The sequence below is a fragment of the Haliotis rufescens genome, unplaced genomic scaffold (genome assembly GCF_023055435.1).
Source record: "Haliotis rufescens isolate VD_foot unplaced genomic scaffold, xgHalRufe1.0.p SCAF_11, whole genome shotgun sequence".
Classification (NCBI taxonomy): Eukaryota; Metazoa; Mollusca; class Gastropoda; order Lepetellida; family Haliotidae; genus Haliotis; species Haliotis rufescens.
In genome coordinates, this window is record NW_025963791.1 from 14027788 (window position 1) to 14053867 (window position 26080).

Below are 26080 nucleotides of genomic sequence, written 5' to 3' on the forward strand. Positions count from 1 at the left end.
CATGAGCAGATCGCAGCGGAGTCTGTTGCCTGTTTTCTGGTCACATGAGCAGATCTTAGCGGAGTCTGTTGCATGTTTTCTGGTCACATGAGCAGATCTTAGCGGTGTCTTTTGCCTGTTTTTGGGTCACATGAGCAGATCTTAGCGGAGCCGGTTGCCTGTTTTCTGGTCACATGAGCAGATCTTAGCGGTGTCTGTTGCCTGTTTTCTGGTCACATGAGCAGATCGTAGCAGTCTGTTGCCTGTTTTCTGGTCACATGGGCAGATCGTAGTAGAGTCTGCAGCTTGTCACCAGAGCCCACTAAAGCAGAGGTCAGGTGATCAAGCTCTGTCTTGTTTGATCTGTGTAAGCATATTTTCAATCTTTTTGCCTTATTTATAAAAAATTTCTAACTTATTTGAGAGGCATTTAGAAGTTAGTGTACTAAGTAAGGATAAGATATATGGATGAACAACTTCTTTATTACAATTAGGAGCAATGGTTCGGTGTACTTTCTAACACTGTTAGCTCACTTGTTTGAGAATGGTGTCAGAACCTACACAGAAACTTCGCTCCTATTGTAATAAAGAAGTTGTTCATCCATGTAGCTAATCCTTACTAAATATTTTACTTTTGCAATATTTAGAGTAGTCATCCATAAAACAAGAAACAAATCAGGTGCAGGGGAGCTAGATCTTGTCCTGGCTGAATGTATACTGAACAACAAAAGTTCCTGGGACATTGAATAAGATTTAATGCAAATCTGAAACAATTTCGGTTTGCAACAGATAAAAGACTCCTGTAAGTGTTCAAATGGTAATTTGCCATACTGACTTCAGAAAATGCGTGATTTCCTAAAAAACATGAACATGCCAAAATGTCAATTTACAAATCAACAGCTTGTGTGTCCACCTCTGGTTGCGATGCAAGCAACACATCTTCGTCTCATGGGATATCTGTCCATATCTGCTGGTTTCGAAGTTCCTGGAGTGTCTGTGGAAACGTGGTTGCATCAAAGGCGCCAATCCATCTCATCCCACATGTGCTCGATTGGTGAGAGATCAGGGGAGCGAGCCGGCCAGGGGATGACATTCACGTTGTTTTGTTGAGGAGAATCCTGAACAAGTCAAGCAATATGAGGCCGGGTGTTGTCATGTTGAAAGGTAATGCCTGGGCCATGACGACGCAAAAATGGTAGAACAACAGGGCCGATGATCTCGTCGCGGTAGCACTGTCAGTTGAGACTTCCCTCTGCGACTATCAAACAGGTCCTCTGTCTTGCTGCCATCCCACCCCATACCATAAGGCTGCCGCCCCCAAACCGATCTTCTTCCATGACACAATTATTGCTGAACGTTCACCTCGACGTCGGTACACTCGAATCCGTCCATCGCTGTGGCTGAGGTGAAAACAAGACTCGTCAGTGAATAGAACTTGTCCCCACTGCATGGCCATCAAGCGTTGACGCTGTCTGCACCACTGAAAAATGTGCTTGACGGTGGTTTCCTGTCAAAATGGGATGTCTGGCGGGTCTTCTGGCGACAATCCCTGCACATCTGAGTCGACAACGTACGGTTTGTGAAGATATTCGTCGAAGGCCAGGGATGCTTCTTGCAGTCTCTGTTGCTGGCTGGAATTACTGGTTACGCGTGGCCTGCCACTCCGAGGATGGTCTCTGACTGCATTCGTCTGTTGCCAACGTTGCCATAAACACCAAATGGTGTTTCTGTGGATGTTAAATTGTCTTGCAGCATCACGTTGACTCGATCCTGCTTCAAACATACCAATGGCTCGCAGACGCTCATTTTCGGACAGGCGTGGCATTTCATATTGTTGAATAATTGCGTAATTTTGTTGTTTTTCTGAGTGGTTGTTGTCAGCACAATGCTAAACAATGCATATGGAATCATGTTAACGCACGTTTTATACCCATTCTTTGGTAGTGAAATGAATGGGGCTTGCATTAAAATCAACTTTTGCATGGAATGCATGCTTTTCTGTAGCAGTTGCGTTTTTGTGACTTGATTCCATACATGTACTACATGTAATATTGAAAACCAAACTTTACTTATTGGTGTCACAAGAACTTTTGTTGTTGAGTATATTTCATCAGCATCTCAGTTCCTCTGTAAAATCATCTTCCCAAGGCAAGAGAGTTAACTGACTATAAAAGTCCAGTTTCCACCCTTGCCGAACTAGGCTGGTATTATGGAGTTACATTTTGGCTGGACTAATGAGTCTATGCATAGACGAATCAAAATCGCACAACAAAATTGAAATCCAGTTCATAAACTGTTGTGCTGATTTTGGTCGATTGCAGGATTTGCAAAGCATTTGCACCGCCAACTCGTTTTCCAAATCTTTTCATGTTTTTAATCAAGGTGTTCACGTGATTTGATGCACTTCGCAATGTAAGATCTTGATTATTGATCAGATTGTCCTGACTGGGCGCTGCCATTTTGTTTGAAGCAAATGCAAGTGATACGAGAGGTGGAATGTGACTAGTCCATACGAGAGGCTTAGAAGGGACATAACTGGTAATAGCCACTGGTGGCGCTATGATCAAGCCCAGGAATTCCAGCCTAGTTCGGCAAGGGCGGAAACTGGACTCTCAGTGAACTCTCTTGCCTTGCGAAGATTCTGTATAACAGACAACGCCACATCCACCCTGGTATTTTTATTTATAAAACACCCACACATGAGTGAAACATGAAAATAAAAAACAGCATATTAAAATGACTTCATAAGAATACTCATGTAAAGAACACTTGTTTAAAATCCAAGCAAAACCAGACATTATAAAACCCATACTTACCACTACAGCCAGCAGACTCCACATGGAGCTGAGAGAGTGAATGACTTGCGGACGAAAGAAGTCCTGATTGTATGGGTCTTTGTTCTCAGCTCGAGCTGTCATGGGTATTTCCGACAGTGCAGTAGTGTACACAGACTAACATTTAGTCACAGAAATAAAGTTATCTTATATAAAAATATATAGCTACAAAATAAAATCCAAATGGAGCCAAAGCTTAATGTAAGGCTAGAGCTGAGGCAATCTAGACTTGCCAAAATGTTCAAGACTTGAGTTGGACTTGTTTAACTTATTCTCTTGAGTCTGGGCGACAGATTATAGTGTACACAGTCTGCGACTTTACTCCATACTTTGTAGTTTTTGGTCTACCCATTTACGCTTACCATTAACACCAAGTCAGTTAGCTCAGCTAATAACCATCCATATATTAACACATTAAATATACTACCCAAAAGATGTAAAAGAACCGATTTTTTCACATGACTCCAGATGATCTGCCACATCATGACAGATGAACTATAGTCAAAGGAATATATTGGGTGTTCCTTAATATGCAATGTCATGACAGAGTAGTCATGAAGTATATATTAAAATATATTAAAATATATTAAAATAATACCAAATCACAAATTTGAGCCGTACTCAAAAAATTTTTTTGGACAGACTGTGTACACATCATATTGATAGGCCATTGTGACTGTGCTTCCATACAATGCATAGAAACAAAACTTACTATATTCCTCCACTGATCACACACTAAACAATATGCCTGCAAGCCAAGGACAATACATCAATATCCCTGGACAAGTAATGTTCATTGCTATGAAATATGAGTGGTTTTAAGAATATCAAATATTGCCTTATGAAAACAGCTGTAATATTAAGAGATATGTGTTGTACAAACAAGGGTTGAACCAGCTGTATTTGTAAAGAGTATTCTTGTCTGAGCATATATGATGATGAGTTGGGTTTATGCTTCTTCCTATAATAGCAATATCATAGAAGGGGACATCAAGAATGGGCTTCCTATGCTGGGAATCAAACCTAGGTGTGATGACACAACGCTTGACCACTAGGCTACCCCATCCCACATGAGGAGGTGAGGGGTGGAGATGTGAGGGGTGGAGATGAGGGGGGTGGAGATGTGAGGGGTGGAGAGATGAGGGGGAAGAAATGGGGAGGAGAGGGAAGAGGGACATGCAGAGGAGAGGAGGAGGGAAGAGGAAAACAAGTCTCAATTATCAGTCAAAAAGCTGGAAAAAGCAAAATAAGATGTTGTCAGGCTTATAATGAGAAGATGTTTACAATAAGCATCTTTCATTAAAAACAGCATTTTCATTTTTTTCTTAAGATGAATTAAAAGTGGGCTGATCTGTAAAGCAAAAACATAAGTTGCTCTGATCATAATAATACATAAATGTACTTCAAATACAAAAATCTAATTCCTACCAAACATGAGGCTGAACTGTTCACTGATAAGCAAAACACATGACACCCTCAATCAATACACCTGCACCGGGAAGCCATTGTTGTATATCGGCATGCTACCCCTAGCATCCATCTACAGCAATAACATCCTGCTGAGAAGGGGGATACAGCTCCGTATCCCCCCAGGCAACATGTGTGTCCCAGGTGACATTTCCACCACACCATGAGAGACAACCCCAACAATCGTCTTAAAGTCAGTTGAGACAAAATCCATTTAAGTTACAATGATAAAAAAATAACAACTTCCTACCAATGTTAATTTTACACTAAACAACATATTATCTGTATCAGAATATAACCTTTGTCATTAAACATATGTCATAAATGGGTGTAAAATACTTTAAAGAGATCTGAAACAGGCAGCTCAGTATTTTCACTTCTGCCATGTTTGAATATCATAAAAGTTATATGTCAATATAATATTGCTGATATGGTAGCACTGCACAACATACGTTTATCAAGGGTGCAATTTCATATTTAGGTGAAGGGATATTATTCAAACAGACCAACAGAGCCAAGCAAACATAAAATTTGTCCTTTCTGAAAAGTTATTAAAATGATATGTGGTGGAAGAAAATGACCCAAAAATATGTGGGGCCCCAGGTCTAACCTAAAAAATTGTTGTCCGATTAGACATTGGGCAAAGATCATCCCCACGTGATTAGGGCCTTCCTTCATGATGACATTAGCCGCCTGTTTGCCAATGCACTGGATGACTGTCAGGGATATTAAGCGTAACAGAGACATCACACCCAACCTAGCAACAATACCTGAGACACCCTTCTGAGTGAGGATTACGGTATAAGGCGGCTTCGAACAGTATCTAGTCACATCACAGCTTATCCAGATTTGGGGGAGGAAGCCAAAGGTGACACAGGTCTAGAAGTGGACCACTTCGGTGAAACACAACCTGGTGTGGTGCTGACAGACCAAGGGTTGTGATCTTGGCAAATCTAGGATTCAAACTCCATCACATCATGATGAATATGGATGTAACTCTGCATGCCTAATTCTACAAACATAAAATAAGCCCTGAATCACCATTGAGTGTAGCCCTACTTCATGTGAGAATGGTTCCACTTCAAGCAGTCACTGCGACATATGTGTGAGCTGACAGATGATTGTGAAGCAAGGGTACGACTGCATGGGAGAATGGTTCCACTGTATGCAGTCACTGACAGATGATTGTGAAGCAAGGGTACGACTGCATGGGAGAATGGTTCCACTTCACGCAGTCACTGAGAGCTGACAGATGATTGTGAAGCAAGGGTACGACTGCATGGGAGAATGGTTCCCTTCACGCAGTCACTGACAGATGATTGTGAAGCAAGGGTACGACTGCATGGGAGAATGGCTCCACTTCACGCAGTCACTGACAGATGATTGTGAAGCAAGGGTACGACTGCATGGGAGAATGGTTCCACTGTATGCAGTCACTAACAGATGATTGTGAAGCAAGGGTACGACTGCATGGGAGAATGGCTCCACTTTATGCAGTCACTGACAGATGATTGTGAAGCAAGGGTACGACTGCATGGGAGAATGGTTCCACTGTATGCAGTCACTGACAGATGATTGTGAAGTAAGGGTACGACTGCATGGGAGAATGGTTCCACTGTATGCAGTCACTGACAGATGATTGTGAAGCAAGGGTACGACTGCATGGGAGAATGGCTCCACTTTATGCAGTCACTGACAGATGATTGTGAAGCAAGGGTACGACTGCATGGGAGAATGGTTCCACTGTATGCAGTCACTGACAGATGATTGTGAAGCAAGGGTACGACTGCATGAGAGAATGGTTCCACTTCACGCAGTCACTGAGAGCTGACAGACGATTGTGAAGCAAGGGTACGACTGCATGAGAGAATGGTTCACTTCACGCAGTCACTGACAGATGATTGTTAAGCAAGGGTACGACTGCATGGGAGAATGGTTCACTTCATGCAGTCACTGAGAGCTGATTGTGAAGCAAGGGTACGACTGCATGGGAGAATGGCTCCACTTCACGCAGTCACTGACAGATGATTGTGAAGCAAGGGTACGACTGCATGGGAGAATTGTTCACTTCACGCAGTCACTGACAGATGATTGTGAAGCAAGGGTACGACTGCATGAGAGAATGGTTCACTTCACGCAGTCACTGACAGATGATTGTGAAGCAAGGGTACGACTGCATGGGAGAATGGTTCCACTTAACGCAGTCACTGACAGATGATTGTGAAGCAAGGGTATGACTGCATGGGAGAATGGTTCCACTTCAAGCAGTCACTGAGAGCTGACAGATGATTGTGATGAAAGTGTTTGTTCATACAGCTGTGATGCCATTAATACTTGGTGTGAGATACAACATCATCAACAAACCCAGGTGATTGCTTCTTCCCCAATAGCTAACTCTCTGATATACCTGGAAATACAGGATTCTAACTACAGACAAATCTACATTGCATAAAATGTTAGCACCATGTTAAAATGTAGTCCCACTAAAGTAGCTCTCCTATGTACAGTTTACATACAGAGACAGGTTGTATTAACATGTTAGCAACACACTACACATTGCAACAAGGCCCACAACACATTGCATCAAGGCACACTACAGCTTGTGCTTGTTTAGGTAAAGATTCCCACTATTATCAACATTTGGTTAATGTAAGACACTAGACTCCTACGTGGTGTTAGATTACTGCTATGCGGTGTTAGATCACTGCTACGTGGTGTTAGATCACTGCTACGTTGTGTTAGATCACTGCTATGTGGTGTTAGATCACTGCTACGTGGTGTTAGATCACTGCTATGTGGTGTTAGATCACTGCTATGTGGTGATAGATCACTGCCATGTGGTGTTAGATCACAGCTACGTGGTATTAGATCACTGCTATGATGTGATAGATCACTCCCACACAACATTAATCCCCATTAGATGACTAGTCTTAAAAAAGATCATGTCAGCCATATCTATCATCAATCGTCATGGTTACCAATGGTGCACATATTTTTATACAAAAAGTACCACAAAACATGTATTCCCATTTAAGGGGACTGTGTCAAAAGACAAAATTTCTATCTGGCCCATTTCAGTGTCTGTCTGCCTGTACATATGGCTTTACATAATGTTGAGCACAAAACACAAGCATACTTCCAGCAAACTGCCAAAGGTGAAGCTTTTAAATTTGTTTCGATGCATTTGTTTGTGATTTCTATCTGTTGTTCATTGTATGTCTTTCACAATAAAATCAAGGACATGTCTTTTGACTCAGCCCCGAACATCTATATTCAATATCACAGTACAGCTGAAACACTTGTAGAAAACGTTAGTCCTTTGATTTCAACAAAAATAATTTGAAGGTATTTAGCAATGTTTAGTACAGTGATCACGAGAAACATGATAACCATATTGAAACACTGCAGAAAGCCAATACTAATGGAAAATATTTTCATAAAACAATGAAGAAAGTCAATAATACTTGAAAATATTTCATGAAACATTGTAGAAAGGCAGTAGAAATTGAAAATTATTTCATGAAACATTGTAGAAAGGCAATACTAATGGAAAATAATATCATGAAACATTGTAGAAAGGAAATACTTATTGAAAATATTTTCATGAAACATTGTAGAAAGGCAATACTAAGTGAAAAAAAATGCATGAAACATTGTAGAAAGGCACTACTAAGTGTAAATAATTTCACATAACCTTGTAGAAAGGCAATACTTATTGAAAATACTTTTAAGAAACACTTGAGAAAGTCGTTATTAACTGAAAATAGTTATTGAAACTGTGAGTGAGTGAATGAGTGAGATGGATTTAACTCTGCATTGAACAGTTTTTCAGTCATCTTGCTGTATAAAGGAAGTAGTGATGAAAAAGATTTCAATAAATACTGAAGTAAGTCAGTATATGATCATAAATTGATCTTAATAATAAACTCTATTTTAAAGTGTTAAACTATCAACACATTCCTCTCCAACTCGTGTCACAAACATTGATTGGGACAATAACTGTCCCATTTCTAATGTGTCCCAGTATATTAAAGGATAGTCAGAGACTACCTGTGGCCCTAAACTTGCTCATGGTGAAACTTTCCGATGATCAAATCCAACGAAAGTAATGGGTGTGACTTTAATTAAATGGTAGGTTCTGGAAACCTTGGGCGTTACAGCTCCAGTATCTACAAGTGATAAATGTCCTTGTAAAACAATAGTTGGGGACAATAGGACCATACATGAATAGACTAAATCATGAAACACTGATACACATTCAACTTTTTCAAATAAGATTTGTTTCTAAAAATACAATTTGCAAAACATTTGGAAGTATAACCTGTCATATCTCATAATAACAGCACACATTATTTACCATAACTGACCAGTTTACCATAGTTACAGTATTTCGTTGTAGAAACTCCTCCTGCCTATTAAGTACCCAACGGAGCAGCTGCCGGAGATAGGCAACATCAGGTTCTGGATCAGCCCGATGAGGAGGACAGACATATTAGTTTGCATTCATCACAGAACACAAATAAACAGAAAAACTAACAGTTCCTTTTCAGATGTACAGCTGTAAGCTCCTTTTGTCAACAGCAGGAGAGCAATTAAGGCAGTTTCCAATCTCATTAAAATCAGATCTGAGTTCTCGCTGCCGCTAAACAAAGATCTGAGGACATCCCATTACGGGTCACGTCAGAACGACCTTTCGCGAACTTTGACCGACCACTAAAATGATTAACAAGAAGTCGACATCAGACAATTAGAAACCAGCTTTCTCAAGCTTTAGGGCACTCATTTCAACCTGGTGACTTCCATTTCAGACTATGCTTGAAAATTATGTTGACACAGTTCTCGATTAAAATTTTGAAAACTGAACAAACGAACATTCAGGAATGTCTAATATATGGTTGAGATTGTATAGAAGTGCTTCCCACATACTGTTCAACGCCTCCTCCGTTCAAATGTTTATCCCACTGAAGCGTGAGATAGGCGATAATTTTGACGGAATCAGTCGTACGGGTCGTAACTGTCGGTCGGAAAAGCCTGTATTGACATTTTCGAGGTTGCATGATTAGAAAACACATTCCGACTGTCACTTTCATGATCTGGTAAGCCACGCTCTGATTGATCGGATGTAGGGTCATTCTGACGTGACCTATAATGGGATGTCATCAGATCTTTGTTTAGCGATAGCGTTAACTAAGATCTGATGTTAATGAGATTGGGCAGTTTCTTATATTTGTTTGTTTTAGTATTCCAGATTCACAAGTATTTACATATGCACAGAAACGTGTATTACAGCACCTCCACATAATCTACCTTCCTAACAACTGAACACAATCAGGAGAATATTAACTGAACAACATATTATGTGTACACATTTTCCAGCAGCCTTTTATTTTCTTCTCCAGGTCTCTCATGTCTATAGTTGCCATGGTTTCCGTTCCTGAAGTTTCTTCCATTCATGATCATTCCCTGTGAAAAAAAAACAATACAGGTTTCATTGCTGTGCATGTATTTGTTACAGGGTTATTTAGATGAACCGTTTCTCATTAATCCTGTGGATTAAGAGGTAGCAATGTGCATCCTGGTTGAAGGTGCTAATCCCCTTTTGGTACGCTAGATGCTGAGGCCTGGTAAGGGGTACTCTGGATGCCGCAGTGCTGTACACTGGATGCCATGAAATGTTTATTTGTTACTCAGATGCCAATATTTCAGTGTTGAAATTCATTTTACGTATTTTTTCTTGCAAAGAGTGACAACCAATAAAATGTTTAGCCCTAAGCTAATGAGCATGCATGGTCATGCATTATTTGAGAAAATCCAAGTCTAATTTACTTAATTATTTACTAATTAAGCGGTATGCCGGGTGCCTAGAGGGTGGGGGTAACATCCTCCTGGTTGATAGTGTGTCATCATACGACGGCTGGTCAATACGTTCTAAGCCTGATTAACTTTCAAGTATGGGCCATAACAAAGTGAACTAGTCAATGTAGTACATTGTTTGAGTAGTTCATTGCAAGTGTATTTGGTCTGTTGAGGCCGTTTGTATATGAGTGACAGCCAGTTGAACGTGATAGGGGTCCAGATGGACACAGAATTGGAACAGAACAAGTACACTTTCACAAATGTTGGTATTGCTTGTTAGGCTTAAAACTTTTTGACCAGCCCTCGCAAAATAGTAAAGTATAAGTAATTCAATCTTGAATTTGGAACATACTCGATTCTGATTGGTCAATCTGAGGTTTCAAATCACAATAAAAACCTGATTGTTAAAGCTAATTTGATGGCTCTATAAATAACATTTGAAACCTTATGCAGTGAGATCATTCTAAATTAGCACAGTTTAATCTGAACACGTGACGTAAACAAGGGACAAAGATGCAATATTGCTGACTGGCATCAACATTCACTAACTCACACACTTAACATTCTTGTTTTAAACAAACAATCTGCAAATCTTAAACAACCCATCCCTACATTCTAAACAACCAATCCTAATGTTTTGAACAACCCATCCACATCTTTTAAGCACTATTATAAAAAATCTTAATAACCATTGCCCACGATTGAGTGAGAGAATATCCCAATACACAAGGTGTAGGCTTCACATATTACACCCTTGTTTTGAGACACAGCCTCTATCCCCTTAGAACTCAGTTGTGAACATGACATGTACAAAAAGATTTTGTGATGAGATTCCTTCATCGCAATGATTAACAAGGCTGATTGTGCAGCAGACCCCCTGAGTATGTCAAGTTTATGTTTTTCCACTGAAGCTCATTTCTACATAGAATGAAGATGCCATTTATTTTTTATAAGAGTAAAACTAGGATGATAAGAAAGTTATGTTTGCCTTTATTGTAAATCTGTCGAAAAGCTGATTTTGTCATATGGGAGACTTGTAGACCTTCTCCCCATGAAAACCTCCAACCCTAACACCAAACCCCCAAAACTTAAGGAATAAAAGATTTCACACCACACAGGGATTTATACAGGATCAAAAACTGAGTGCCCCTGGCAGGCAATGTGGGAAAAATATTGTTTCATGGAAACTTGGGATTTTCTTACAGTTCTTATTTTCTTAAATTCAGAGGTATTTTAAAATTGTATTATGAGATTGCATTCAAGCAATATTATGAAACTATGCATTAAAATCTCTTCCTCCTTAATGGTCCTGTTGTCAGTGAAATACAGTAAAGCCTCTACAAAGCCATAAAATTAGTTATTACATGAACTGGGAAATTTATTACTCCAATTTGGAATTTGTAAAGACATTTGCTGCAGACATGGGGCTGAAGATCAGGCTCTGGGCAGGTCTAGGTAAATCTGCAACATTCAGCAGGTACCCCAGGTATTTAACTTCTCCCTAGCTCATTAAAGGGGGTGGGGGTACTAGGTTCTGGGTAGGTCTAGGTAAATCTGCAACATTCAGTAAGTACCCCGGGTATTTAACTTCTCCCCAGCTCATTAAAGGGGGGTGGGGGTACTAGGTTCTGGGTAGGTCTACTTAAATCTGCAACATTCAGTAAGTACCCCGGGTATTTAACTTCTCCCTAGCTCATTAAAGGGGGGTGGGGGTACTAGGTTCTGGGCAGGTCTAGGTAAATCTGCAACATTCAGCAAGTACCCCGGGTATTTAACTTCTCCCTAGCTCATTAAAGGGGGGTGGGGGTACTAGGTTCTGGGCAGGTCTAGGTAAATCTGCAACATTCAGCATTACCCCGGGTATTTAACTTCTCCCCAGCTCATTAAAGGGGGGTGGGGGTACTAGGTTCTGGGTAGGTCTACTTAAATCTGCAACATTCAGTAAGTACCCCGGGTATTTAACTTCTCCCTAGCTCATTAAAGGGGGTGGGGGTACTAGGTTCTGGGTAGGTCTACTTAAATCTGCAACATTCAGTAAGTACCCCGGGTATTTAACTTCTCCCAAGCTCATTAAAGGGGGGTGGGGGTACTAGGTTCTGGGTAGGTCTGGGTAAATCTGCAACATTCAGTAAGTACCCCGGGTATTTAACTTCTCCCTAGCTCATTAAAGGGGGGTGGGGGTACTAGGTTCTGGGTAGGTCTACTTAAATCTGCAACATTCAGTAAGTACCCCAGGTATTTAACTTCTCCCTAGCTCATTAAAGGGGGGTGGGGGTACTAGGTTCTGGGTAGGTCTAGGTAAATCTGCAACATTCAGTAAGTACCCCGGGTATTTAACTTCTCCCCAGCTCATTAAAGGGGGGTGGGGGTACTAGGTTCTGGGTAGGTCTACTTAAATCTGCAACATTCAGTAAGTACCCCGGGTATTTAACTTCTCCCTAGCTCATTAAAGGGGGGTGGAGGTACTAGGTTCTGGGCAGGTCTAGGTAAATCTGCAACATTCAGTAAGTACCCCGGGTATTTAACTTCTCCCTAGCTCATTAAAGGGGGGTGGGGGTGCTAGGTTCTGGGTAGGTCTAGGTAAATCTGCAACATTCAGCATTACCCCGGGTATTTAACTTCTCCCAAGCTCATTAAAAGGGGGTGGAGGTACATGTATCAGGCTATGGGCAGTTGGCATCCCTGCCAGTTTGACCTAGTCCCTGAAATACCACTTTGTTTGCAAGCTAACTCAGTTATGATAGGGATATTTGTTATTTTTCCCTGATATGCAAAACAAATTCTCATAATATGTCAAGTGTATTTAAGAATGAATGCTGAGAAGGAGTTGTTTATCATACAATAAAACACTGCAGGGAGAATAAACCATGAGGGGCACGCTTGCCGTGTTATAATGTACGATAAACAATGACCACAAGTCAGGTATTTCTTACATGAAATTTCGGGGCGGTCGGGTAGCCTAGTGGTTAAAGCGTTCGCTCGTTACGCCGAAGACACGGGTTCGATTCCCGACATGGGTACAATGTGAGAAGCCCATTTCTGGTGTCCCCCGCCGTGATATTGCTGGAATATTGCTAAAAGCGGCGTAAAACCATACTCACTCACTCACTCACTCACTTACATGAAATTTCAACATCCTGTACAGCCTCTTCAAGCATGTTCATAAAATGTCAAAGCTTTAAAAATATTTACCTGTGTTTAAATAATGATGACTCCCTGAATACAATCCGACCTCAGCAATGTCTAACAAGTCCATTTTATGAACAGGGGATTAAGTTTGGTATTTCCCAGATATTCTCAAAATTCTCACCCAAATTACTGTACAATTTTTCCCAAAACTGATTGTCATATCTGTCCCTCTTTTGGGTGCGATCGTACGGCCATTGCGCTTCTCTGCATTGCCCAACTACACCTATGGGGAACAACCCACTAAAAACTTCCTTCTCAAAAATAACATGTCCAATTTACGACATCATTAAGTTGCAAGCATATGTTGAAATCTCCAGAAATGACATCATGATAGAACAATATCTTATCGTGAAATAAACCACTCCTCGTTCTTCATTGTTCTTTGCGATTTATCGTATATATTTGAATAGAATGACAAATCTGATTATCAAAAGTGGAGTGGTATATATCATTCTAGAAGTGACTCAAGTATGCATGTTATGGGAGACAATGTCTTTGTTCCCAACACAGCACAAAAAAAAACCTGATTGTTAAAGCTAATTTGATGGCTCTATAAATAACATTTGAAACCTTATGCAGTGAGATCATTCTAAATTAGAACAGGTAAATCTGAACACGTGACGTAAACAAGGGACAAAGATGCAATATTGCTGACTGGCATCAACATTCACTAACTCACACACTTAACATTCTTGTTTTAAACAAACAATCTGCAAACCTAAACAACCCATCCCTACATTCTAAACAACCAATCCTAATGTTTTGAACAACCCATCCACATCTTTTAAGCACTGAATTTAAAAAATCTTAATAACCATTGCCCACGATTGAGTGAGAGAATATCCCAATACACAAGGTGTAGGCTTCACATATTACACCCTTGTTTTGAGACATAGCCTCTATCCCCTAAGAACTCAGTTGTGAACATGACATGTACAAAAAGATTTTGTGATGAGATTCAAGCAATATTATGAAACTATGCATTAAAATCTCTTCCTCCTTAATGGTCCTGTTGTCAGTGAAATACAGTAAAGCCTCTACAAAGCCATAAAATTAGTTATTACATGAACTGGGAAATTTATTACTCCAATTTGGAATTTGTAAAGACATTTGCTGCAGACATGGGGCTGAAGATCAGGCTCTGGGCAGGTCTAGGTAAATCTGCAACATTCAGCAGGTACCCCAGGTATTTAACTTCTCCCTAGCTCATTAAAGGGGGGTGGGGGTGCTAGGTTCTGGGTAGGTCTAGGTAAATCTGCAACATTCAGCAAGTACCCCGGGTATTTAACTTCTCCCTAGCTCATTAAAGGGGGGTGGAGGTACTAGGTTCTGGGCAGGTCTAGGTAAATCTGCAACATTCAGCAGGTACCCCGGGTATTTAACTTCTCCCAAGCTCATTAAAGGGGGGTGGGGGTACTAGGTTCTGGGTAGGTCTACTTAAATCTGCAACATTCAGTAAGTACCCCGGGTATTTAACTTCTCCCTAGCTCATTAAAGGGGGGTGGAGGTAGATGTATCAGGCTATGGGCAGTTGGCATCCCTGCCAGTTTGACCTAGTCCCTGAAATACCACTTTGTTTGCAAGCTAACTCAATTATGATAGGGATATTTGTTATTTTTCCCTGATATGCAAAACAAATTCTCATAATATGTCAAGTGTATTTAAGAATGAATGCTGAGAAGGAGTTGTTTATCATACAATAAAACACTGCAGGGAGAATAAACCATGAGGGGCACGCTTGCCGTGTTATAATGTACGATAAACAATGACCACAAGTCAGGTATTTCTTACATGAAATTTCGGGGGGGTCGGGTAGCCTAGTGGTTAAAGCGTTCGCTCGTCACGCCGAAGACACGGGTTCGATTCCTGACATGGGTACAATGTGTGAAGCCCATTTCTGGTGTCCCCCGCCGTGATATTGCTGGAATATTGCTAAAAGCTGCGTAAAACCATACTCACTCACTCACTCACAAATTTCAACATCCTGTACAGCCTCTTCAAGCATGTTCATAAAATGTAAAAGCTTTAAAAATATTTACCTGTGTTTAAATAATGATGACTCCCTGATACAATCCGACCTCAGCAATGTCTAACAAGTCCATTTTATGAACAGGGGATTAAGTTTGGTATTTCCCAGATATTCTCAAAATTCTCAACCAAATTACTGTACAATTTTTCCCAAAACTGATTGTCATATCTGTCCCTCTTTTGGGTGCGATCGTACGGCCATTGCGCTTCTCTGCATTGCCCAACTACACCTATGGGGAACAACCCACTAAAAACTTCCTTCTCAAAAATAACATGTCCAATTTACGACATCATTAAGTTGCAAGCATATGTTGGATTCTCCAGAAATGACATCATGATAGAACAATATCTTATCGTGAAATAAACCACTCCTCGTTCTTCATTGTTCTTTGCGATTTATCGTATATATTTGAATAGAATGACAAATCCGATTATCAAAAGTGGAGTGGTATATATCATTCTAGAAGTGACTCCAGTATGCATGTTATGGGACACAATGTCTTTGTTCCCAACACAGCACAAACGTATAGATCATGGAGCATAGTCCCTCTTTAAGTTATGGCAGTGTTGAATACTCCCGAAAATTCTAGCCAGACTGTCAACACACACGAGTGTCCTGCCTGGTCAGAAAGTTGCCAGTCCAGGGCCCACTTGCACAAAGCGATCTTAGCGCTAAGATGATCTTAACTCCCATACTTTAACATAGGCTTACAATAGTCTTAGCGCTAAGATTGTTTTGTGCAAGTAGGCCCTGATCTTAAACAAATGTTTAAACATATAGTTTACATACATGATGTAAAAAATCAATGCGACCATTGGGCGTGCATTCTCTAAAAGCGGTCTGAGACGGTCAGGCAGGCAGATATGTAACGTAATGCCAAGGCTATTTATGAATCACAAGATTCACTCACAAAGGAAGCTCTACTTAACAACAAAGACTGCAGTTTAACATATTTATATATACATGTACACACATAAAGTTCTGGTTGTGTGAATCAGCTATTTACACAGTGAGAATGTTGACAAAGAACCATATGTCACCTTGTCAATAGAATCAATAGTGAGATAATCATGGCACAATGTTCAATGATATTCCAACCACTTGGATAAACTTGCCACACAAGATAAGGGCACAGCTGGGCTGATTGATCCCAGGATGTCAATAGCACACTGTGCATAGTCACAGGGAAACGTTCTGAAGTTTGAAGTCAGCTCGAGATGCTGGGTTGTCCAGGAGAGGGTAAATGGGGGCCTAGTGGGTTGCCGAGAGGGTAAATGGGGGCCTAGTGTGTGGTGAGAGGGTAAATGGGGGCCTAGTGGGTGGGTGAGAGGGTAAATGGTGGCCTAGTGTGTGGTGAGAGGGTAAATGGGGGCCTAGTGTGTGGTGAGAGGGTAAATGGTGGCCTAGTGTGTGGTGAGAGGGTAAATGGGGGCCTAGTGTGTGGTGAGAGGGTAAATGGGGGCCTAGTGGGTGGGTGAGAGGCTACTTGGCCCCAATTTACCCTCTCATCCACCCACTGGGCCCCCATTTGCCATTACCACCCCCACCCCCCCCCGGCCCCCATCTACCCTATCACCCACCCACTAGGCCCCCATTTACCCTCTCACCACACACTAGGCCCCCATTTACCCTCTCACCACACACTAGGCCCCCATTTACCCTCTCACCACACACTAGGCCCCCATTTACCCTCTCACCCACCCACTAGGCCCCATCTACCTTATCACCCACCCACTAGGCCCCCATCTACCTTATCACCCACCCACTAGGCCCCCATCTACCTTATCACCCACCCACTAGGCCCCCATCTACCTTATCACCCACCCACTAGGCCCCCATTTACCCTATCACCCACCCACTAGGCCCCCATCTACCTTATCACCCACCAACTAGGCCCCCATCTACCTTATCACCCACCCACTAGGCCCCCATTTACCTTATCACCCACCCACTAGGCCCCCATCTACCTTATCACCCACCCACTAGGCCCCCATCTACCTTATCACCCACACACTAGGCCCCCATCTACCTTATCACCCACCCACTAGGCCCCCATCTACCTTATCACCCACCCACTAGGCCCCCATTTACCCTATCACCCACCCACTAGGCCCCCATTTACCCTATCACCCACCCACTAGGCCCCCATTTACCCTCTCACCCACCCACTAGGCCCCATGTACCCTCTCACCCACCCACTAGGCCCCCATCTACCTTATCACCCACCCACTAGGCCCCCATTTACCCTCTCACCCACCCACTAGGCCCCGATTTACCCTATCACCCACCCACTAGGCCCCATGTACCCTCTCACCCACCCACTAGGCCCCCATTTACTCTCTCTCTCACTCACCCACCCACCCATCCACTTGGCTAAATGGGGGCGAGAGGGTGAGAGGGTAAATGGGGGCCAAGTAGGTGGGTGAGAGGGTGAGAGGGTAATGGGGGCCTAGTGTGTGGGTGAGAGAGTAAATGGGGGCCTAGTGGGTTGATGAGAGGGTAAATGGGGGGGGGGGGGGGGGGGGGGGTGGGGTTAAAAACATTACAGGAGGGAGAGTGTAGGAAGCAACCTATAGACCATGCCGAGTCCCGAGATCAATCCCTGGCTACCCCGTCCCCGAGGTGTGTCGACACTGATACACCAACATACATCTCCACCATTGTCCAACCAGTACTGACCTTGCAGCGGTACCGGAAAGCTGACAGTGAAACCACGGCGATGAGAACAATGAGTATGATCCAGGTGTAGAAGAGAACCATGCTGGACGGGGCGTTAAGACCGACCCTGTTCTTCAGCAGTTTGTTCTCAACAAGGCCTTCCTTGAAGTTGGTCTTCATGTTGTCGTTGAAAAACTCTGCAGAAAATCAACATTTGATATTACATGCATATGTTCAGTGTGCTCATTTGCGAAATGGCCAAAAAGGTCTGCAGAAATATTTGGATGATTCTATAAATTATGAAGTACACTTCTGGATCTGCTAGACACATATGAAAGTTAGTTGTAACAGAATGACAAGGATATCAAGAAGTGTCCAGCTTTATACAATCCTTGCAGGATGAATGGACACCTCATGATAAGAAATAATTTATTGTCTCTTGAGGCTGAGAGATCAACTTTCAATCTTAATCTGAATATATGAAAAACTCGGCTTCCAAGACTAGAATGTTTTCCTCTCAACTCGAGTGACAAGTGGTTCAAGTTGTTAGGCAAGTGTATTCAGGTATTGACTTGCATCAATATTACCAGATTGGGTACAGAGTCTGTGTACATGATATAGATAGACAAACTGTACTAATGTATTAATTGTCCATGAGAGCCAAAATGGAACCTGAAAGACATATTACTCATCAGTAAGGCATCCTTCTGTGTGTACTGGAACCTCAATGATGTACATGACACCTACCTTCCTCTCTGCCGTCTCTCTGAATCTTCCCCATCATGTCCGCTGGGACCCCAGTGATATGTACGGCACCTACCTTTGCCTCTGCCGTCTCTCTGAATCTTCCCCATCGTGTCTGCTTGGACCCCAGTGATATGTACGGCACCTACCTTTGCCTCTGCCGTCTCTCTGAATCTTCCCCATCGTGTCTGCTTGGACCCCAGTGATATGTACGGCACCTACCTTTGCCTCTGCCGTCTCTCTGAATCTTCCCCATCGTGTCTGCTTGGACCCCAGTGATATGTACGGCACCTTCCTTTGCCTCTGCCGTCTCTCTGAATCATCCCCTTCGTGTCTGCTGGGACCCCAGTGATATGTACGGCACCTACCTTTGCCTCTGCCGTCTCTCTGAATCTTCCCCATCGTGTCTGCTTGGACCCCAGTGATATGTACGGCACCTTCCTTTGCCTCTGCCGTCTCTCTGAATCATCCCCTTCGTGTCTGCTGGGACCCCAGTGATATGTACGGCACCTACCTTTGCCTCTGCCGTCTCTCTGAATCATCCCCATCGTGTCTGCTGGGACCCCAGTGATGTGTAAGACACCTACCTTCCCCCTTGCTGTCAGTGTGGGGCTTCATATGGTGTGTCTGCTGAAACTCCAGTTCTTGATCAATGTCAGGGTCACTGTAGTCCTCATCCTCTTTATCCAAAATACCATCAACCCCATCATCTCCATCTACAACATCAGTGACAATGGCCCAAATGAGCAGTTTTCACAACAGGGGCGTTTAATTTACATCTGCATCATTCCCCTACATAGACAGATTTGAATCACTAGAACCATATAATATGATTTGGGAGTGAGCGGTTTTCATGCTGTAGAACAGAAGGCAATTATTTACACACCTGTTGGTGAGAAAGCCAATGCAATGACTGATATCAAACATGTACGAGGTCGATTTCCAGGTCCGTGATTGGCTCCTTCATAACATGACATATGGTCACACTCTCCTACACAGAGTTCCATGCGGCCGGCAGCCAGCCAGCATAGTACCTCTGCCACAGGCCAGCGCCATGTGATGATTTGTCACATCTTTCACAGTCCATTCAAGATATTGCATATGCTTTTCATCCGTTTCATGTTTGACAAGTCTACACATTTGCATAAACAAATGTCAAAGAATGGTTATGGTTCTTTAAGAAAGTATCTTAATATGCAAAAATCTACTTGTTTTTGCGTAGTTACCCTTAGTTTTACATTGGTTGTACAGCTCCACGTGCTGTCATCGAAGCCCAACGGAGAGCTAGCAATACGGTCACTTTCATGCATAAATATATAGTCGTGCAACTCACGGTCGCAGTTGTAGTAGCGTATTGATATAATTATGCAACACAATATGTAAAGCGCCCCCAAAAACTTGCATCAGTCCGTTCTATACTGATTTCTGAAAAAGCGTGTTTGTTTACAAACAAGAGAAACGTCTGGTCATGTGATATGCAAATTAGCCTGTGGCAGTGGTGTTATGCTGGGTCACCACTGCGCCAGAGTGTGGGTCAGATAATGAAGGACTACTTTCCTGATCATAATTCATTGCTTCTCATGCTTCCATCTGTGTCAAAACTTTATTGTTTTAGAGAGTGTAATAAATGTTCTTTGATCTTATCTTGTTTACATTATCATCATTGCCTTGACAATCCAGATATGGCTGGAAATCTTTTGTGAAGGGTCACACTAGGTATATATGAATAGTAAGCAGTGAGTCTGATGACGTCACATGTGACTTGTGTCATGTATTAATACGCCACAGTGATCAAGAGAATAGATAAAATATCCATCGATACAATGCTAAAGTGGTTCGTTTGTTTGTTTGTTGTTTAACGCTGCACTATGCAATAGTCCAACTATATGACGGCGGTCTGTAAATAATTGAGTCTGGACCTGAGAATCCAGTCATTGACATCATGAGCATCGAACCACACAATTGGGATACGATGAGATGCATCAACCAAGTCAGCGAGCCTGACCACCCGATCCTGTTAGTCGCCTCTTACAACAAACATAATGGCCTGGTACGGCTAGCCTGGGTTGCTGAAGAGCTCTTCTACCCCGGAGCTTCACATTGGTGCCATGTTGGGGTGTGTAAGAAACAGATCATTGCACTCACGCCTGTCAATTACCATTCAAAACGTATCTAACAGGTTTCCCTTCATTAGACAGGTTTTGTAACAAGAGGCGACGAACGGGATCGGGTGGTCAGGCTTGCTGACTTGGTTGAGTCATCATATTCCACATTGCATAGGTCAATGCTGATGATGTCTATCACTGGATTGTCTGGACCAGACTTGATTATTTACAGACCAATGTCATGTAGCAGGAATATTGCTGAACGCAGCGTTAAACAACAAACAAACAAACAAACAAACAAACAAATCCAGACTTTAAGCAAAAAGATAATGAACATGTTTAGACAAAGTTAGACAACCTCCACCAAACAAACCAACAATCAGTGAGTGAGTGAGTGAGTTAGGTGAGTGGGTGGGTGAGTGAGTGAGTGAGTGAGTGAGTGAGTGAGTGAGTGAGTGAGTGAGTGAGTGAGTGAGTGAGTTGGGCTTTCCGGACCATGCAATCCATTTAGTCGCCTCTAGACCACATTTAGATATCATGAAAGAAGGTCTCATTGGATATGAAACATTTTAAGTAAGAGGAGTAATTGATTCAAAAATTTTATAACCTCTGACATCCCAATAATGGAAAGTATGCTCGTTGTGGTCACAGCATTTCTTTGGTTTAGTGAAACTACCATCGTAAATACTTCATGACTTTGTTATACACCAGTGAATACACATGACATGTCTATTCCTTGTAAGCTAATGAAGTGATATCATTCATTCTGCTCATGAGCCTAGCATGAACTTTATGCAAACTCTACCACTGCCTCACAATAAAGACATGTGTTGAGAAGAAAGACAGCCACAAGGCTAGGGCACATGCTGCACACCTTTCATCAAATGAGAATATTGCCGTTTGTTAGATGTAAGCTGAGTGCTCATTGGTTTCATCACTCGCTGGTTTCCCTTTTCCAGGAACCAGGTCTTTCCTAATTGGTTGGTTAAAAATTGCAACTACACACTGATGGGTCATGATAGTCTGTCATACAGACCCTGATCAAATATATCCAATACAGCCCATGCAAGTCTATAATGTTTGGCAAGTCTAGATTACTGCAGTGTCTGTAAATGAAGAAAGTCTCTGGGCTCCTTTTTATTATATTTTATAACTATAATTTAACAACTGTTATTTCTGTGAGATTGGCTAAGCGATCGTGATGCTACGACAGTCCATGTTAAAATAAGGGAGTTATGATCTAAGAGCTACGTTGGATTTATGGAACAGACCCGTGCTCTAGAAGGATGAGCTCCAGGAGTGGATAGGGGAACTTCCACTGAATGGTATGCTTACCAATATTATTCTGCTGGGAGACGGTGTTAGTGTCCATCACTCGCCACCACTCACTATCACCTACAAGAAGTCACACACCTAACACAAGCAGCTTAAACCATGTATGTTAACTTCACACTTCAGGTTAATGAGCAAGTCCAACTTGTCCAAAGAGACAGAATTCAGAGTGACAGGGTTAGACACCCGAGTATATTTTGATATCAAATATATCTCAATAAACAATGATAAATAAAAGTTTAAACCCCAAAATCTTGCCAAGGAGTTTTAACTGTTACCAGCAAGTATTGGTATACTGTATTTGAAATCAAATGACATGAGGGGGCAATTCTATTTATCATCCAACATTTTCAGTCTTTAGCAATAAGCAGCATCTTGAGTATAAAGGTACTGCTTACCAGCTTCAGTAGCAGACACATGTGATGTCATTTGATTGTGATGTCATGGTAACCGACATCTTCCCGAGGCAAGAGTGTCCACTAGCCTTTTAACGAAAGTCTTGTTTCCACCCTTGCCACATTAAGCCCACTTTCCTGTGTTAAATATGATTGGACTATTGCATTGTGATGCAATTTCATTGCAGCAATATCTCCTAAGAGATTACTTCATCTCAGCCAAGCGATATCTGTTGTGGAGGCCAGTTTTGAATTATAAAACAAGTAGGACAAGTGATTTAATGTAAATAGATCTTCCAGATAGGAAAAATAGATCTTCCAGATTTTCACTAGTCTGGCCAGTGGCTGTGTTTAACCCTGTTGAGAGTGTATGAGTTTACCATTCTTGTAGCAACAATCTAGGATAATTAGTGCAGGGTTCACCATGAATGTGTTTTACACACTGTACCCATCTGGAATACTGAACCCAGACTACAGTCGGACAAACGAACACATCAACCAGAGGGCTACATGGCAGTTTTGGAGAGGAAACTATTGTTGTGGTTTAACAGATTTCAAAAAAGAATTTTGGAGAGAAATGATTGCTGTGTTTCACTAACCATGGTAACACAAGTTTGAACATGTTGGTCATTTGGTTTGAAGAAGAAAGGGTCTGTGTCTATTTGTCATGGTTTTCAACACAAGTAACACTGTCCAATTGCTCACAGTCACACAGTCCAACAGAAACCAGTTACGATCAACTGGAGCCTTCAACTGGAGCCTTCAAGGGTTATCTGGTTTCTAATCTCTAGTCCTGCAACACAGCACCACGCATGAACATATTACTCCTCTCACTGGGTGCAAACCAGCCTCACGTTACACACCACATTCTTCTCATAATCTGGTTTCTCTACAAGCTATAGTGTTCACAAGCATATCCATGGTTGCTAGAGCATGACAGCTCCATATTAAATGTTCCTTGGAAATTCCAGTTAACCACCAATGCTGCAAATGGAGAAAATGTGTCTGCTTGGTACATTTAAGGAACCATGGTAACAAGGCCAGTTTCAAATTGTCCATCCACAAAGTTGTCTATTATGACCACTACCATAGTTCTTTTGCTCATACTTGCTAGACATGTTAGAATTGAGTGAGTGAGTGAGTTGGGTTTAACGCCGCTTTTAACAGTATTCCAGTTATATCACGGCGTGTCAGCTTAATGTGGGAGGAAAGCCCGAAGTGAAGCACGTCTTAGACGTTTACCACTTCGGTGAAACCAACGAGCACGGGTATGGTGCTGACAAACCTAGAAACATAATCGGGGCGAACCGGGATTCGAACCCACAATCATAGGTTTCTGGCGTGCCCAAGGGACGCAACTCTGCACAGCGAATCGCGGCGCCTTAGACGACTGGGCCACCCGTGCCCCTACATGTTAGAATTGAATGTCTTTAACAAATGAAAGATTTGAGACTTGACTTTCACTTTGTGTGAGTTCATTGGAGTTTATGGGCCTGCATTGAGCAAGGGCCAAACTGTATGAACGTCGGAATGTTAGTCAGTTCTTATAATTTTTTATCTCGCTATACCTCGATGGATGTGTAACACAATTTCATTTAGTATGTGTGACTTCATGTTTTATAATTGAGTCTGGAACAGACAATCCAATAATTGACATCATGAGCACCGCTCCACGCAATTGGGACATGATGACATGCATCAACCAAGTCAGTGAGCCTGACCACCTGCTCCTGTTAGTTGCCTCTTACGACAAACCTTTTACGTCAAGCATGGGTTGCTGAAGACCTATTTTACCCAAGATCTTCACGATCAGTGTAATATAGAATAACAGCAATGAGATATACAATGATGTTCACTAGAACATGACCATGATGAAATGATAATACAAAAGTCTCAATGTCCTACTGGGTACACCTACTGAAGACATTAAGTACAATCCATGCCCAGCCAGGACACGCCCTTGTGTCACATAGATTTAACAAAGCATAACCTTATTTCCCCTGAAAGTATCTAGGACATGTATGTCCCGACCCTGTTGTGTCAGTGAACAACATCGTCGTGTGTTGTACACACAGCATAACATAAGCAGTGAAAAAGAAAGTGGTGTATATATGACATATCACACATAGACAAGACTGGACGATTACACACACTTGGGTTTGATCGGCCATATTGAAGGATTAGGAATTACAACTTGCTGCCTGAGCAAGACTTAAGAAATCTTTATAATGATGAGGAAGAAATAGTCCTGTGACTATTAAATAATGAATGGACAATTTGTTTTCCAAAAATATTCAAGTAATATTACATATCCAAGTCTTGATCATGACCGATTGGCATTACAGTATTGTGTGTATCTGTTAGAGCCGTAGACATGGAAGAATGTCAGGCTTTAGGGATTGTACCCGTTTCTTAATTTTGTTGTCACTATTCAACCTAGTCCTGATAGAGATGGAAGAATGTCAGGCATTAGGGATTGTACCTGTTTCTTAATTTTGTTTTCACTATTCAAACTAGTCCTGGTAGACATGGGAGAATGTCAGGCATTAGGGATTGTACCCGTTTCTTAATTTTGTTGTCACTATTCAACCTAGTCCTGATAGAGATGGAAGAATGTCAGGCTTTAGGGATTGTACCCGTTTCTTAATTTTGTTGTCACTATTCAAACTAGTCCTGGTAGACACGGAAGAATGTCAGGCTTTAGGGATTGTACCCGTTTCTTAATTTTGTTGTCACTATTCAAACTAGTCCTGGTAGACATGGTAGAATGTCAGGCATTAGGGATTGTACCTGTTTCTTAATTTTGTTGTCACTATTCAAACTAGTCCTAGTAGACATGGAAGAATGTCAGGCTTTAGGGATTGTACCTGTTTCTTAATTTTGTTGTCACTATTCAAACTAGTCCTAGTAGACATGGAAGAATGTCAGGCTTTAGGGATTGTACCTGTTTCTTAATTTTGTTGTCACTATTCAAACTAGTCCTGGTGGACAAGCAAGTTTGAGTCTCACTCCCCTGCTCTTCCAAAACAGAGGACCTCTGGTGACTGTGTGTAGCTGTATAGACCTGGAGAGACTGCTTCACATTAGTGGGATTACTTTCAGGTCAAACGGCCCATTGACTGGGAGAATGATAGTCTAGGTGTCAGAAACATAGGGACACCCATATCGCTCACAATAGTGGGTCATTTGTTTCTTGAGTCATTGACTTGTGCCATTGTGAAATACTGAGAGTGTCCCTTAACATGCTACACAAGTCAATCCTTACAGCAAGGGATATTATTGTATATTGCAATATCAATGTATTGATATGGTTTTAATGTTGATACTGTGGATTAACCTGGTTTATATTTAGGTGGAAAATTCAATTTAATCATTCAATGGATCAGCCTAATTCATATTCAGCATTAAGTTGATTAATTGCAGGTGTAGATAGGAATTTTTTATCTTCACACATACAGAATAACTAATTTTGATATCTCATGATACTTCTGA

The 26080-nt window shown here is 41.8% G+C and overlaps 1 protein-coding gene across 4 annotated transcripts in view; it reads right to left on the reverse strand.

Moving 5' to 3' along the window:
• Positions 1-2644: 2644 nt before the first annotated feature.
• The window catches only part of LOC124110657 (uncharacterized protein DDB_G0290685-like), a 33602-nt gene continuing 10166 nt past the window's right edge, over positions 2645-26080 (reverse strand). For 3 of the 4 annotated variants that reach the window (XM_048392273.1, XM_048392274.1, XM_048392271.1), the window contains 4 exons: positions 22197-22256; positions 19344-19472; positions 18034-18209; positions 2645-9743 (listed from right to left, as the gene is read on the reverse strand). In XM_048392273.1, coding sequence (XP_048248230.1) covers positions 9636-9743; positions 18034-18209; positions 19344-19472; positions 22197-22256 — 473 coding nt within the window. In that variant the 3' untranslated portion in view covers positions 2645-9635. The remainder of the gene's footprint in view (positions 9744-18033; positions 18210-19343; positions 19473-22196; positions 22257-26080) is intronic. The other variant, XM_048392272.1, reaches the window with a different exon arrangement.